Consider the following 17,641-nt stretch of genomic DNA (forward strand, 5'->3'; position numbering starts at 1 on the left):
CTCCAGCACCTTAGGACAGGAATGGTTAGCATTTAAAGAGGGTGGGGATGGTGGGAGGAGAGTGGCAGGATTGAGGGAAGAAGAAGAACAGAGGGTAATGGTGAAGTTTTCTATAAAAAGAAGATGGAATTTTTGAATTCATGAAGGGCTCAGAAGGGGAAGAGATTTTGATTTAAGAGGTCCTGTAGTCAATGGGTGGGAAATACAGTTATTGGTTGGAACAAGGTAAGTTTTAAGGCTTTCTTAGTTATTTCTGCTGCTACTGCTCATGCTCAGAGTCATCCACAAACCATAGAGTCAAGCTGCTTGGACAGGTATGCCACCAGCTTATAGGAGGGTCTAGTTGGTTGAGTGAGGAGGCCTGTGGTGACACCCTGTCTTTCATCCATAAAGAGGTGGAAAGGATGATTCAGGTTAATAAGAGATAAAGGGGAGAAGATGTGAGAGTATCCCTGAGCTTCTAAAGGGAGTTGGCTACTAGGTTAGGGGAGGTGAGAGGCTCATGAGGAGGTGTTCTTAATTGCCTGGTATAAGGGCTTGACATGATGTGCAAAGTTGGGGACCCAATGCCTGAAAAAGCCAGCCTGACCCAGGAAGGAGAGGATGTAGTCTGCTTTTTTGGGTGGCTGTAGGTCATGGAGAGCTTGAATTCTGTCTGTTTTCAGGCTTCTAGAGGTTGGAGTGAGGAGTATACCTAAATAGGTCACTGAAGAGTAGGCTGGGCTTTGGCTGGAGAGACCTGATATCCTCAGGACCACAGGAAATTGAGGAGCTGAGCAGTGTGAGTTTGAGAAGTCTTGAGGGATGAACTGCATAAGAGAAGGTCATCCACATACTGTCAGAGAGTGCCATCCTCCAAGTCACAAGCAGTTAGATCCTGTGCTAAGGTTTGCCCAAAAAGGTTGGGACTGTTCCTGAAGCCTTGGGGCAGAACTGTCCATGTCAGCTGTTGGGACATAAAGGATGTAAGGTCTTCCCATATGAAAGCAAAGAGGTAATAAGAGTCAGGATGAGAGACACTGTAAAGAAGGCGTCTTTAAGATTGAGGACAGTAAAGTGAGAAAGAAGAGTGTAAGGATTGGGAATCACTGGGTAGATGGGAATAACTGCCTCATTAATTAGGCAGAGGACCTGGACTAAGTGATAGACTCCTGAGGGTTTGTGTACTGGCAATATGGGAGTGTTGCAGGGGGAGTAAGTAGGGATGAGGAGTCCCTGGGCAAGTAACCAGTCTATGATGGGTTTAAGCCTCTCCCTGTGGGTTTTGGAGATTGGAAATTTGGGATGTAAAGGAAATTTAGTTTGAGGTTTCAATTGGATATGGACTTGCTTGTGGTGGGAAGCTATGACCAGCTTGGAGGTGTCCCAGATCAACTAGGTCAGGGGGCAACGGCATGCTAGGTACTGTCAGTTTATTAGAGAGAGTAAGAATTAGAAGTAGAAGATGGATGGTAGTATTCTTGGGTTATTATTGGAGGATGGCTCCTAATAATTGGGGAACATCTCTGCTTAGGAGAGGAACTGGACAGGATGAAATGACCATAAAATATTGTGTGTAAGAGTGTCCCTCCAGGGCACAGGCCACCTTAGCAGTTCGGTTTGGGATGGTGGGTTTTCCATCAATCCCCATAACTGAGACCTGAGGAGGAAACAGAGGCCCAAAGTGGGCAAGTAAGACAGAATATGTAGCCTCCGTGCACACAGGGAAGGTTATAAACCTACTGGCTATCTGGAGTGTTACCCTGGGCTTTGTGAGGGTAATGGGTGTCCTCTACTCTGGGCTTCTTTAGACTTCTACAAACCCCAGTATCAAAAAGATGGGACCTCCTGGCTGGTCATACCCTGGTGTGGAGGCACAGATGAAGGGCCAGCCATGGGGCAGTCACTCTTCCAATATCCTGTCTGCTTACAGGTGGGGCACAGTCTGGAGAGGGGGCCATGTGTTTGGACATTGGCAGGCCCAGTGAACTTTGCATCCACATTTGAAGCAAGCCCCTGGTGGAAAGCAATGCTGGTTCCCCCATGAAGCTTTTGCTGGAGCCATAGGCCTCAGGGCTGCTGCCAAGGCCTGGGTTTGGAGTGTCACCTTTTTGTGTAATTGAGCCTGCCTGGCTAGTTCAGCTGATTTCTCCTGGGTATTATTGACTTTAAAGGCTATTTTCACCAGATCTCAGATAAGGGTCTTAGAGCCCTCCTTAGATCCTTTTTTTTTTCTTTTTTAATATCAGGGGCTGATTGAGTAATGAAATGGGTTACTAACATTGTAACCCCAGAGGGAGACTCCTGATCCAGCTTAGAATATTTGGTGAGGGCCTCTGTAAGGGGGTTGAGAAATAAGGCTGGATTCTCATCTGGATCCTGCATGATTTCTCTTAGCTTATCAAAGTTAGCCACCTTATTGGAAACTGTCTGCATGCCTGCTGTAAGATATTGGACCATGTGAGTGCAGTGATGATGATCTTGTAGGATATCTTGGTAGTCCCAGTTGGGTTTGGTTTGGGAAATGGTTGCTTCACCTGAGTGGAGAGTTATATGTGTTAGATGCATTTGATCAGCGTGATCATGTGCAGACTGCTGGATGCGGGTTTACCCATCCTCCTTAAGGGTTGAGGAGAGAACAACATAGATGTCATGCCAGGTAAGATTGTAAGCCTGAGAGCAGTATCAGAATTCTTTAATATAAGTAAAAGAGTCAGCAGAGAAGGATCCAAGGTGCATTTCAATCTGGTAAAGATCCTGAAGTGATAAACTATACTACAGAGCAGTAGTAACAAAAACAGCATGGTATTGGCACCAAAACAGCTGGTAGACCAATGGTACAGAATAGAGGACACAGAAACTAACCCAAAAAATTACAACTGCCTTATATTAGACAAAGGTGCCAAAAGCATGCACTGGAGAAAGGATAGCATCTTCAACAAATGGTGATGGGAAAACTGGAAATCCATATGCAACAAAATGAAATTAAATCCCCATCTCTCACCATGCACAAAAGTTAACTGAACATGGATCAAGGATCTAGGAATTAAACCAGAGACTCTGCATCTAATGGAAGAAAAAGTAGGCCCATCTCCATTACATGGGGCTAGGCCCCAATTTCCTTAATCAGATGCCTATAGTGTAAGAATTAAAACCAAGAATCAACAAGTGGAAGAAATTCAAACTAAAATTTTTTTTCTCAGCAAAATAAATAATATGTGAGGTAAATAGGGAGCCTACATCCTGGGAACAAATTTTTACCCCTCACACATCATATAGAGCTCTAATCTCTAGGGTATATTAAGAGTTCAACAAGATAAGCACCAAAAAATCAAATAATCCAATCAATAAATGGGCCAAGGACCTGAACAGACACTTCTCAGAAGAGGATATACAATCAATCAACAAATATACAAAAAAATGCTCATCATCTCTAGCAATCAGAGAAATGAAAATTAAAACTACTCTAAGATACCATCTCACTCCACTAAGAATGGCAGCCAGTATGAAGACAAACAACAAGTACTGGGGAGGATGTGGAGGAAAAAGGTACACTCATACACTGCTGGTAGGACTGCAAATTGGTGCAGCCAATTTGGAAAGCAGTTTGGAGATTTCTTGGAAAGCTGGGAATGGAACCACCATTTGACCCAGCTATTCCTCTTCTCAGACTATACCCAAAGAACCTAAAAATAGCATACTACAGGGACACAGCCACATCAATGTTTATAGAAGCACAATTCACAATAGCTAAACTGTGGAGCCAACCCAGATGTCATTTAGTGGATGAATGGGTAAAAAAATGTGGCATTTATACACAATGGAATATTACTCAGCACTAAAAAAAGAATAATGTTATTTGCAGGGAAATGGATGGCTTTAGAGCAGATTATGCTAAATGAAGTTAGCCAATCCCCCAAAAGAAATGCCAAATGTCTTTTCTGATATAAGGGGAGTGACTCAAAATGGGGTAGGGAGGGAGAGCAAGGGAGATTACCACTATATAGGGAATAGGGGTGGGAGGGAAAGGGAGGGAGAAGGGGAATAGCATGGATGGTGGAAGGAGACCCTCATCATTATACAAAATACATGTATGAAGATGTGAATTTAGTGTCAACATACCTTATATACAGAGATATGATACATTGTGGTATAAAGGTGAATTAAGAATTGTAATGCAAAAAAAGAAAGCTCATGTAAAATGATATAATTAGGTGTGAACATACTTTATATACAGAGTTATGAAAAATTGTGCTGTGAATGGATAATTATGACTGTAATGCATTCCACTATTGTCATGTATGTAAGAAATAAAAATAAATTAAAAAAGAAAAGATCCTGAAGTGAGAATGGGAAATTTACTTGTCAATGCTTTGATGCCAGCCACTTCCTGAGAGGACAAAGGAGCTTTGGCTTAGCTGGTAAGGGGGCCTGGTGGGACCATGTGTGGGCACTGACAGGAGAAGAGAGGAGTGAGTGGGTGGATAGATCCATTGAGTGGGGAGAGGGAAGGGTTGTATCAGTAGAAGAGGGGGCAGAGGAATCATGACTGTAGGAGAGAAGGAGAGAGAGAGGAGGGGGAGAGGAATGAAGAGGGAGGGTTCTGGAGCAGGGGAGGAGGAGCTGTGGTAGCTGGAGGAGGGGAGGGAGCCATTGTGAGAGGGGAGGAGGTAGAGGATTGACCTGGGTAGGGAGGAGAAAGACAGGAAGGTGGGGCTGAGAGCAGTTTGGATGCATCTACGAATGAGGAAGGAGATGTAGAAGAACAACAGGAAAGAGGTTTGTGATTTTCCCTAGCAAGGAAGACTTGAGCAGTAGAACAGGTAGAGAAGAGGGTAGGATGGGAGCAAATCTCAAAAAGCTTGAAAGTAAGGGACTTCCCTGTCTGTTGACAGAAATTGACCAAATCAGTGAGGATTTGAAAATCCAAAGTTCCTTCTGGGGCCATTTTGACGCATTGTCTAAGTCACTCTGGGCCAGGCCACAGTGGAGTGAAAGACCAGGTGCTTACAGCACAGGTCTTGAGTGAGTCCTAATTTGGCAAAATTGGAATATAGATAACCCAGAGGAGTTTTGGAGTCTAAGGAGGACTTGGTGTTTCCTGTGATCTTTTGGCACCCTCAGGGGTGGGTGGGAGCAAAAAGGGTGTCCCAAATTCTTATTGCCCTCACCTGAGAAACAGATAAGGGATGGGTAGGGGTTGAGGTGTTCCTGCAACCTCCTGGGGCCCAAATGGATCAGGATGGCTCACACAAGGACTGGGGACATCTCCACAGTTCCCAGGGCCTTCAGCAGAACAGGTGGGAGTCTATGGCATGTGCGTGACTTACAGCTAGACCCCCCCTCACCCAGGACTGACAGGGGCTGGAAGATCAGGAGAAATGAGGGAATTTACCCCATTTCTGTTGGCCTGGATGAAAGGAGAGGAAAAAAAGAGCTGCTTAGAAATTTCCTGGTTAATTTGAAGGAGAGGGTGGTCCTCAACCCCTGTGCATTGAAGAGGGCCCTCCTTATGGGGAGGGCCGAAAAGCCCTCCCAGGTTTTGGCACCAGATGTAAGGTCAGGCATCTGTGATCAAAAGGAGGCAGATTAAAAGCAGCCAGGTTCAGCCAGATTGTAATTTTATTGGGTTTAGGGCAAGAAGGAAGGGCTTGGAACAGAAAAGGGAGATTTTTAGTGTCCCTTGTTCTCCTAGGATTGGTCATGAGATCTTGCTGAGATCCATGTCCTTCCAGGATTGGTCAGGAGACCCCACTGATTGACAGGTGGTTATGAGGCACCATCATTGCTTGTCTGACGGTGTCTGATTGTTTGTTATTTCTTGCACTTGGGTTGTCCAGTGCTCTGTTCCATTAGCCACCCCTTAACATAACTTACTTTTGATTTTTACAGAGGCTCACAACACAGTTTGTCTTGAGTCTCAGAGGATACTTTGGACTTGGTCTATTGGGAAATTGGGGAACTTTGAAAACAAAGGAGACTTTTGGAGATGGACTAAATGATTTTTCCATTGTGAAACAGACATGAAGGTTTGGGGACCAGGGGCAGAATGTTATGTTGTGAATATGAGATGTGCCCTGAAAAGCTTATGTGGCAATTCAGGAACAGTTGTAGATAAAATAGTTATGAGAACCATAAACTAATCAGTGGATTAATTAACATATTGGTGGATTAATAATTAGAACGAATTACTGTTTGGTAATCAGGTGTGATGTGGCTGAAGTAATTTGGTCACTGGGGCATGCCCTTTAATTAAACACTTTTTATTAACATATTTTAATGGGTGTATTATAATTATATACACTAGTGGGATTCACTGTTACATATTCATACATGTACATGATATGACAATATAATTTGATCAACATCAATCCTTAGTGGATTATATTTTTTCTCTGGCTCCTTAGTTGCTCTTTCTGCTTCCTGGCTGTCTTGAGCTGAACACATTCCTCCACTACACCTTTCTTCCATGATGTTCTGCTCTTCTCAGGCCCAGAGCAATGGAGAAGATGGACCATGGAATGAAACCATGAACCCAAAATAACTTCTGAAGCCATGAACCCAAAGTAACCTTTTTATACTCTAAGTTGTTCTTTTCAGATATTTTTGTCACAGTGAGAAAAAAACAACTCAGAGAGGAGGAACTGGAAATAAAAATAGAATTCATTACTGATGAATCTAATTTGTTTTTTCCTTCAGATCCCAGGGAAAATACCATTCCTCACCAGAGTCATTTTGTTTTTTCCAAGCTGCTTTTTGCCTTGTTGCTGATACTTTTCCTGCTGAAGGAAATCTTACTGTCTGCCTCTTTTATCAGTAAGTATGCCAACTGAGTCAGTTAGCAATGCCTGCCTTTCATGAATAGAAGCCATTCATTAGAAACTGACATTTCACAATGATCCAGGCATTTGAAAAATAAATTTTCTATTGGTGAGGGGACGTGGGTCAGAGTTTCTGAGAATTTATTAAGAATTTTTGCTTTTGCAAAAATCATGGAGTTTATGTTCACTAAGAGAATTTGAAGAGTAGATTTGTTTGTATGGGTTGATATTACAGAATAAAATCTATGGGTCATCAGTTTTATATTAGATTCTTTGTGAGGACACATCTATATTTCCTTAATAGCATTTATAGGCTAGTGTTATTTGACTTAACAGACACTTATATGTTTGGATGAGCAGGTGGACATCAAGGGGATGGAAGAAATCTTTCAGGAAGAGTTCCCCAGGGAATTTCCTTCTAATAATTTCTGTCTGTCCCATTCTGAGATCTCAGGAATATATGTATTTATGCATATGTTATATTTCAAAGTTTATCAAGCTTTCTAAAGTCACAAAGCTTAGTATATATTTAGGTAGATATTTGATTTATTAATTTGGACATTTGGTAAGTTACAATGGCTATACATAGTTTGATAGGCACCATGTTAGAGAATCCAAAAATAGCACAGCCACTGGTCTCAAGATATTAATAGAATAGTCAAAATAATCAGGACTTACAACATGAGATGGGAAGTATTGTGCAGGTAAGAAGTGAGCACACGAAGTTGAGATAGGTTTCCTGAAGGAGGAGACATCTACCTCTGTTACTACCAAATGACATAGATATATTTTATGTATGTCATTATAACATGGAAGAATTTGGGGGAAATATAAACATGCCTGATTGGGAAAATATAGTGTGATGTTAAAAACTTTGAAATGAAGTTGTAGGTGACAGCCTGAATTAAGATCATGAAGAAGGTCATATACTATTATAAAAAATTGATTTTTTCCCTAAAGGTTATATGATAACATATCCTATGCTACTTAATAAACAAGCCTAAAACAGTGAATTGAAATAACTATTTATTTAGCTCATAAATCTGTGGCTTGGCAATTTAGACTGGTCTCAGTTGGGAGTTTCCTTTGGTCTTAGCTGAACTCACTCATGCATATGATGTTGGGGACCAATCACAGGCAACTTGGATTCTGAAGCAGACCATGTGAGCTGGAAAGAAAGGAGCAACTTTACCACATTTCTCTTATTATTCATCAGGATAGTGTGGGTTGGTTCCACAGAATGAAATCTATGGAACATCAGTTCCATTAGATTATGTGTGAGAACACATCTGTATTTTCTTAATAGCATTTGTATGGCTAGTCTTATTTGACTTCACAGACACTGATATTTTGGATGAGCCACTTTCAGATTTCCATGATAGAGGGTGAAAAGAAACAAGGCATGTTAAAGTTTGAATTTGGAACTATCCTGGTAGCTTTGCACATTCTATTGGCCAAATGGAGTCTTAAAGGCAGTTCATATTCTATTGGTGAAGAAAGAGACCCTACTTCTTGATTGAAAAGGGGTGTAAATATAAGAAGGGTGGAACAGAGGCCAGTTTTGCAGTATGTCAGTGATGTGGAGTCATTGCAGAATTTTGGGCAGGATTTGACATAATCAAATTTGACTTAAATAGGCATGCTTTTACTGAGGTGTGGAAATGGATTTAGGAGGACAAAGGTGAAGGTAAGAGAAGTGTTATTTTTTAGAAAATGGATAGAAGTAGACAGCATTGTGTTAAGTGAGATAAACCAGACTTAGAATGTCATTGGTTGTGTGTCTTCTGTCATATATGATAATTTGGGAACAAAAAGAGGAAAAGGGGTCAGATCTCATGAAAATTGAGGGAAAAGTAGTAGAATAGAGGCAGGAGACCAGGGTGACAGAAGAAGGAAGGGATTGGGGATTACTGGGAATGAAAATGACCAAACAATGTTATGTGAGTGTATGACTATGTAACAGTGCATCCTATTATTATGTATAATTATAGTGCACCAAATAGATGCTAATTCATCCTCCCATTGGAAAACATTGAGAACCTCATTTAAGGATACTGTTAGTGAAGAAAGAGAAGACAGGTAACTTTGAAGAGTAAACAGATATAATCAAGGAGGCCAAGACTTGATGACTATTGGGGATTAAAAGACCCAGAGAAGTTAAGTGTGAATATAATATTCTGACTTTGTAAACTCAGCAGTGAAGAAGTTGTTTAAAGATGTGGGCAGTATAGTATGAATAGTGAGTTTATTTTGAGAGATGATTATTTACATTTTGGGCACAATGTGTTTACCCACAATATACATGTCCAGTAGGAGGCATATTTGTCTGGATTTCAGGAGAGAGCTCTAGAAGTTTGGAAGTCATTTACATAATGATAGCAAGTTCCAGCATGGGGATATATGATATCACTCCAGAGGAGGACTTTAAACTAGAAATGGGGATTAGGATAGAACTCTTGGAAATACTACATTTTTAACATGGTGATTGAAGGAAGAGAGCTGATGGAAGAGGATAAGAAGCAGCAGTAAGGAAGGTGAGGCAGGAACAGGAGAGAACACTGTACCAAGAGCTAAGGAGGAAGACCTGGGTGAATGATTTCAAGAGGCCTTTAGAAATGACTAATAAATGGTCCTAGCAAATTACTTATGATCCATTTTATGCATTGTTTAATGAAACAATGGATGCCAATGCCAGAATGAAGTGGGTCAAGGAACAAATAGGAGGTTAAAGGGAAATAGGAAATTTAATTTCTAGCAATAGTGTTGATTAACCCAGGGCCTTGCATATTCTAGGCAAGTGCTGTGATACTGAGATACCATTGCAGCCCAGGAAATTCAATTTCTAGAGGTGGGGGTGAGTTCTAAATTGGGAGAGACACACAAAAGAGATGAAGAACAATGTCCTCTTGATCAATCTTTGGGTTTTTGAAAAACATTTTTTTCTGTTCTTTAAGATCACCCAGAAATTGTTAAAATTAGCAAATTCTTCCTTCCCTCAAAGTCCCAGGTTGTTTACTTCCTTAAATAACTTCCACTCCCATCCCACAGAATTTAGCCTTTGTTTGCATCTTGGGTTAACTCTGGAAGTAGACTATGGATAACATCCTTCAGATCCCATTATGATGGAACTTTCATGTCTTCTTTCAACTCCTCATCTCTTAGCAATTCCTGGAGGTATCTAATATTTCCAAAGCAGTAGGATTAGGATTCCATTGACTGAGGGGTCATGGGGAAACTTTTTCTGTCAGGCTTTGTCCAATTGGGTAATTGGACATGTGTAGATTTTGTCCATAGAATGCAAGAAAGAAATGTAAAGAGCAATGACCTAATGCTACCAGAAAAATGATTGGTTTATGTTCTATTTTCCAGCTTTCTTTCAAAAAAATTCTCAGCTGTTTGAAGACAAAAATTATAAAAGATTTATCAAAGAAATGATTCATACAAACCTGGAGTGTGTAAGAATAAATTTAAACATGGAAGGTAAAACTTTATGTGCCTAGAATTAAGTTGCTGACTGTAGTATGTAAGATTCCCCAAATCAGTATTTATGATTTCCAGGTAGAAGGCACTAAGAAGTGGAGTCTCAGTGTCATTTCTAATCTACAAGTGTATAGTTTCATAGAATCTATCATTATTTTTTTTTAGAGAGAGAGAGTGAGGGGAGAGAGAGAGAGAGAGAGAGAGAGAGAGAGAGAGAGAGAGAGAGAGAGAGAGAATTTTGATATTTTTTTATTTTTATTTTTTATTTTTTGGCAGACACAACATCTTTGTTTGTATGTGGTGCTGAGGATCGAACCTGGGCTACACACATGCCAGATGGACACACTACTGCTTGAGTCACTCCAGCCCCTATAATTCTTTTTAAAAATCTTTTTTTAAAAATTTATAGATGGACACAATATCTTTATTTATTTCTGTATGGTGTTGAGGATCGAACCTAGTGGCTCACATGTGTGAGGCAGGCACTGTACCACTGAGCTACAGCCCCAGCCCAGAATCTAACATTCTTATATGGATATTGAATGTTGTCCATGTGAAGCTCAATTTGGAAAAAGGATATATTGTTACTGTATTTCTTCAGACTGTTCTTCTTTCTGAGGTTTCTGCGAGGCTAGTGTTTTTCTCATGTCAGTCAAACAATTTGATAAAATGAAGATGAATATATTATGTTGAATGTGATTTTTTTACCTTTAAATAGAGTGTTTTAAAAACATTTTAAAAATTTTATTTATTTATTTTTTACATACATGACAATAGTGGAATGCATTACACTCATTATTATCCATTTATAGCACGATTAAAAAACATTTTTAAATTGACAGAAAAGTTGGGCAGATAATATTAAAAGATTGTATTTTAACCCTACCTTGCACACACAGTGCCCATTATTATTATCCTATTCTTAAGTAAGGACATTTGTTACAACAAATGAACCAATATTCATGAATTTTTTCCCTTTGGTAGTAGAAATTGAAATCAGGTTTTTTACACATACTAGGCATGTCTCTATCACTAAGCCACTTCCTTAGCCCAACATTATTTTTTTTATTTTTAATTTTTATTTATTTATTTATTTTTAGTTATACATGACAGCAGAATGAATTTTGACATATAATACATACATGGAATGGACATACATCAATCATATTGTCTATTCTGTTCTGCTGCCCTTCCTATCCTCCCTACTCCTCCCCTCCTCTCCCATCCTTTCTCTCTATCCAATCTAATGTGACACACTTTTTTTCTTTTTCTCATTACAACCTCATAAATGTATTCTGTATAACAATGAGGTTCTCCTTCCATCTTCTGTGCAACTCCCCTTCTCCCTCTTTTTCCCTCCCACCTTTCTTCCCTGTTTAGTGGTAGTCTTCTTCTCATGCTCTTCCTCCCTATCCCATTTTGAGTTACCCCCCCTTATATCAGAGAAGACATTCGGCATTTGTTTTTTAGGGATTGGCTAATTTCACTTAGCATAATCTGCTCTAATGCCATCCATTTGCCTGTGAATGCCATGATTTTATTATTTTTTAGTGCTGAGTAATATTCCATTGTGTATAAATGCCACATTTTAAAAATCTATTCATTTATTGAAGGGCATCTAGGTTGGTTCCACATTCTAGCTATTGTGAATTGTGCTGCTATAAACATTGATGTGGCTGTGTCCCTGTAGTGTACTCTTCTTAGGTCTTTTGGGTATAGTCTGAAAGGGGAATACCTGGGTCAAATGGTGGTTTCATTCCAAGCTTTCCAAGGAATCTCCAAACTGCTTTCCAAATTGGCTGCACCAATTTGCAGTCCCACTAGCAGTGTATGAGTATACCTATTCCCACCCCCCCGCCCCCCCTGCATCCTCACCAGCACTTATTGTTGTTTGACTTTATAATAGCTGCCATTTTTATTGGAGTGAGATGGAATCTTAGAGTAGTTTTAATTTGCATTTCTCTGATTGCTAGAGATGGTGAGCATTTTTTCATGTATTTATTGATTCACTGTATATCCTCTTCTGAGAAGTTTCTGTTCAAGTCCTTGGCCCATTTGTTGATTGGGTTATTTGCTTTTTTGTTGTTTAACTTTTTGAGTTCTTGTATACTCTAGAGATTAAAGTTCTATCTGATGTTTGAGAGGTAAAAATTTGTTCCCAGGATGTAGGCTCCCTATTCACCTTGCATATTATTTCTCTTGCTGAGAAAAAACTTTTTAGTTTGAATTCGTCCCATTTGTTGATTCTTGGTTTTAACTCTTGTGCTATAGATGTCTTATTAAGAAATTTGGGGCCTTCCCCCACGTGATGAAGATTAGAACCAACTTTATCTTCTATTAGATGCAGAGTCTCTGGTCTGATTCCTAGCTCCTTGATCCATTTTGAGTTGACTTTTGTTCATGGTGAGAGAAAGGGATTCAATTTCATTTTGTTGCATATGGAATTCCAGTTCTCCCAGCACCATTTGTTGAAGATGCTATCCTTTCTGCATTGCAAGGTTTTAGCACCTTTGTCTAATATAAGGTAGTTGTAATTTTGTGGATTTGTCTCTCCCAACATTCTTGATTTTCTCAATTTTTAACTCTTATTCTTTTCTATACTAGAATCCCTGCCATCCCTCATATTCCATTTTTTGTCATATCTCTTTAGCTTCCTCTTTGCTCTGATATTTCTTCAGATCTTTCTTGTTTAATTACTCTGACAACTTAGGGGAACACCATTCTATATATTATTGGTTGTCTGTGTATCTAAAGTTTTTCTAGTGCTTATAGGGAGATTATTTGTTTTTGGGAGGAAGTCACAGATAAAAAATACTATTCATCACATTAGTTCCAGGTATATATTATCAAAGTGAATGTTGACTATTGATGCTTAACTTGATCACCTGAGGTAGTGTTTGTCAGGTTTTTCATTGTGAAGCTACTTTTTCCTCTCCTATTCCCTCACTGTACAGTTCATAAGGAGGTTGCTCTGTGTGTGCAGCTAATGTTTTATGATGGAGGAGTCATGCTCCCATTTATTAGGGTGGTGTATTATGTTAGCATTCTCCAGAGGAACAGAAGCAATATGAATATGGATATTTATTTTAAGAACTTGACTCATGGAAATGTGGGGGCTTGATAAGTCCAAAACTTGATCTGGGTAACTTTCCTGCTGAAGACTTAGGAAGGAGTGACAGGTGGAGGCCAAAGAAAGTCTGCTAAGCTTTTAAAAGGTTATTATATTTTTCAATGATAAAATTTTCATTTTTATATCTTCTGTTTTTTTGTTGAGTCTACTTTTTTGTTTCTTTTTTTATTAGATTATTTATTCATCCTAATTTGTTATACATAATGGCAGAATGCAATTCATTTCATATTACACATATAGAGCACAATTTTTCAAGTCACTGATTGCACATGAAGTATTTTCACATCATTTGTGTCTTATACATGTACTTAGGGTAATGTTGTCTAACTCATTCCACAATCCTTCCTACCCCCTTGCTTCCTCCCTTCCCCTCCCTTCCATTGCCCTAAAGTTCCTCCATTACTTCCAGGCTCATCCCATCCTCCTTGCCATTATGAGTCAGCATTCCTTTGTTTCTTTTTTGGGATGATGGTTTACTTTGGGTACTGGAGATTGAACTTTTGGCTTCCAAACCCCTGAGGCACATTTCAGCCCTTTTTATTTTTTATTTTGACACAGGGATTTTCTAAGTTACTTAGGGCTTTTCCTTTGTTTCAAAATTGTTTGAATCTTTTTGTTGAAGCATTTTTATCATGGTTGCTTTAAAATTTTTGTTAGATAATTCTAACATTTTTGTTATCTGGGTTTTTTTGGAGTCTATTGTCATTTTTTTTATTAAAATTGAGAACTTACTGGTCCTTGGTATGATTAATTATTTTGTGATGAAATTTGGATATTTTTATTTTGAAGTTATGGAATCTAGGTTTTATGTAAATATTATATTTTAGCTGTTCTTTTTCCTGATACCAATCCACCAGGAGAAAGGGGCCCTGACACATTATCACTTGATTAAGGCAACTTGGCTCCTTGGCAACTGAGGAAAGGGGTCTCCTTGTTATATCTGGGTGAATATGAGAATTGCAGTTTTCATGCTGTTTCCCTTGGTCTGTAAATTTAATAACACACACACTTTAAAAATACATTTTCATATAACGTACCTATTTGCCTTTCTTGTCTATAAAGGAAAAGTCTGGAGCTGTTGCCCAAAGAATTGGAAGTCATTTAGTTCCAGTTGCTACTTTTTTTCTACTGATGCAAAATCTTGGAATTCAAGTCAGGAGAACTGCTCTAGAATGGCAGCCCATCTGGTGGTGATCAACAGCAAGGAAGAGCAGGTACTTTCTAAGAGACAATGGAGTCATGAGCCTGTCTGACTTTTGTACTTGTCTTTGCTAAGAAGGGATATTGATGCTGTGGCAGAAGACTTTCTGTAAGACAGATAGGAGAAGCTCCCTCAGCCTTCCCATTCCACACCTTGTACCTTCTTCAGTGTAAGTAACTCCCTCAAGGAAATTGTGGCATTCAACATGTAGGGCCTGGGGATTTAGTGAAAGGATTAAAATGTTTCTGCCTACAACAGCAGTTGGTTATTTCAAAATACAACTGTTTTCTTAATTATCAACTGCTAAACAGAAAGAAGAATTAACTTGAATAGGCAAAGTTAAATCATAAGGGGTTTCACAATCAGCAATCAGGAATGAAATTTTAAGAATTTGTGAAATGCTGGTGTTGTGGTGCATGCTTGTAATCCCAGGGGCTTGGGAGGCTGAGACAGGAGGATCTCAAGTTCAAAGCAATCCTTTGCAATGTAGCAAGGAATTAAGCAATTTAGGAAGACTCTGTCCCTAATTGAAATATAAAAAAAGGGTGGGGGATATTGCTCAGTGGTTATGCACTCCTGGGTTCAATTTCTGTTACAAAAAAATTTCATGATGTTATGAAAGGGAGATGATTCAATTTGTAACAATTTTCTTATGCAAAACTTTGAAGAATGTTCTCTCAATGAAGAAAAGAAGGAATTTGAATTTGATATGGAAATTCATTATGATTGTAGATAGGAATTGCTTCCATATTTAATAAAATTAAGGCTCACAGATGATGTCTTTGATCCTTGTATGCTCAAAGATGTGCAGTTCTGAGGTCCCCATCTGGTTATTCCTGAACCATGTCCTTTTGTTTTCATTTCTGTATGATCACAAAGAGTTCAATTGTAAAATCACAATGTACCTTTAAATATGTATAATTATTAGTTGTGAGTAAAATCTTTGAAAAATATAAAGAAGATGGAAATGTTAACTATGCCAATTTGATCATTATGCACTGTGTATGTGTCAAAATATCATGTTATCTGATAGATTTTACAATTAAATAATAAATAAGAAATAAAGCATCAAAAATTTTTTAAAAATATTTTTATTGGTGAATTATATTTATACATGAGAATGGACTTCATTCTGTTATATTAATACCAGTACATAGCATGATTTGGCAAATAAAAAAACCAACTTGGTTCAAGTTGAGTATCTAAAGCCTATGACTTCTTTTCTTTTTCTTTTCCTTTAGGATTTCCTCACTCAGAATATGGACAAAACTGCTGCTTATTTTGTGGGGCTATCAGATCCAGAGGGTCAAGGACACTGGCAATGGGTTGATCAGACCCCATACAACCAAAGTGCCACGTGAGTACAGAATTAGATAAAGGAATTCTGGGTCCTGGGTCATGCAGGAAGTTTAGAGTGTTCCAGTATCAGTTCTGAAACTAAATCAGCTCACTCTTGTCCTGTTGCACACACAGTTAATCAATTTTATTACTTCATGAAATTATCACAGAACCCTAGGAGGCACACATTATTTTTTCTATTATAGAAACTGAGGAAATTGAGTTTGGAGAGTATAGATAGTTCAGCTAAGGTCACCCAACAACAGTCTTTAGAAAGGGTTTATTCTACTTTGCTTTTAAAAACTCTATTTATTCTCTGTAATAAAAATTCATGTTTTTAAAGATCATTATGGATTATTGTGATTTATATTTCTCATAAAGCAAAACCCCTAAATTTGGATACTGCTACAATATCTCATATTTATGTAATCTTTAAAGGCATTTAAATACATTAGTATACTTCCACTTTTGATCCTTATATCTTCTTTGTGGAATATATAGTGCTGTTACTCTGGTCCAGCTTTTAGATGGGCAAACTGAGAATTTAAGAAATTAAATTATTTGACCTAGAAAATGGAAATAAGTAGATGATCTAGAGATTTAACTAGTTCTTCAGACTTCAAAATCATTCCATTAAAAAGGGGAAAAACCCCTATTTTGAATCACGGGACCATGGTGACCTCTCTTCATCATATAAGAAATCCCCATGGATTGACAGTCTCCTGGCAACAGGGCCTATGTTTAGAGAAGAGCCCGTGGGTAACTTTTGGTCAAATGCTTAGTGCAAAAAGGTATGAGAAAATATGAGTGATGAGGGCACAATTTTCAAGATAAATGCCAGAGGTGTGGGTGGAGGAGGAGAAACTGCATGAGAATTTGGGGAAGGGTTGAGCTGGGCATATCTGACCCTGACTTCTACAAAGTTCCACCCCAGCTTCTGGCTCCATAACTGACTCTAACCCCTTTCAAAGCAGTCTTAGAAGAATAACTTCATCCTTTTTCCCTGTTTCAGATTCTGGCATCCAGGTGAGCCAAGTCATAGTGAAGAGCATTGTGTAATAGTAAATCATCCTTCTATATCATTGCAATGGGGCTGGAATGTCATACTTTGTAAAGATCGTCACCGATCAGTTTGTGAAATGATGAAGATCTACTTATGAATCAACACTTTTCATGGACATGTTTTTGGATTTGCATTCATTATTCTAGAGTTAGTTCATAAATTCTTCTTTATAAAAGACATTCCATAGACTTTTAGGTATGTGGTCAACTATTCCACTTTTGAGGGAATGTTAGTGTTGCAAATGGAATTTATCAGTTTACTTCCTACAGAGCACCTAATACAATAATTGTGGGGGATTTTACTTAATGTACAATGAATTTACTCCATATTATTTCTGTACCATAATAATGGTACAGAATTTTCAAAAGATACATTTTACTCAAAATGCCTTTGACTGCCTCAGTAAAGAGAGTAATTGAACAGGAGTGAAATATTTTATCCTGTGTCTAGCCAGTGCTGGAACTCTTCTCTGCACTCTACCTTGTGTTATCTAAGTGTGTTTCAGTGTCTTTTACTTATTTTTCTCTAGAGCATCTTTACATCAATGTGTGTGAACAGGTTTTATGTGAGTTTTGTGTTTAAAGAGTGATATAGAATCAGAAACCATCCTATTGATCACTAATCACTGC

At 38.6% G+C, this 17,641-nt stretch overlaps 1 protein-coding gene across 1 annotated transcript; it reads left to right on the forward strand.

Annotated features, from left to right (window-relative positions):
• Positions 1–191: 191 nt before the first annotated feature.
• Positions 192–17,132, forward strand: LOC144364775 (C-type lectin domain family 4 member A-like). Its single transcript, XM_078015873.1, has 5 exons — positions 192–225; positions 10,170–10,280; positions 14,473–14,624; positions 15,853–15,968; positions 16,962–17,132. Exons 1-5 carry the CDS (start codon positions 192–194, stop codon positions 17,107–17,109), a joined length of 561 nt encoding a protein of 186 aa, XP_077871999.1. The 3' UTR covers positions 17,110–17,132.
• The last annotated feature ends 509 nt before the right edge of the window (positions 17,133–17,641 follow it).

The sequence above is a fragment of the Ictidomys tridecemlineatus genome, chromosome 6, assembly GCF_052094955.1.
Source record: "Ictidomys tridecemlineatus isolate mIctTri1 chromosome 6, mIctTri1.hap1, whole genome shotgun sequence".
Lineage (NCBI taxonomy): Eukaryota > Metazoa > Chordata > Mammalia > Rodentia > Sciuridae > Ictidomys > Ictidomys tridecemlineatus.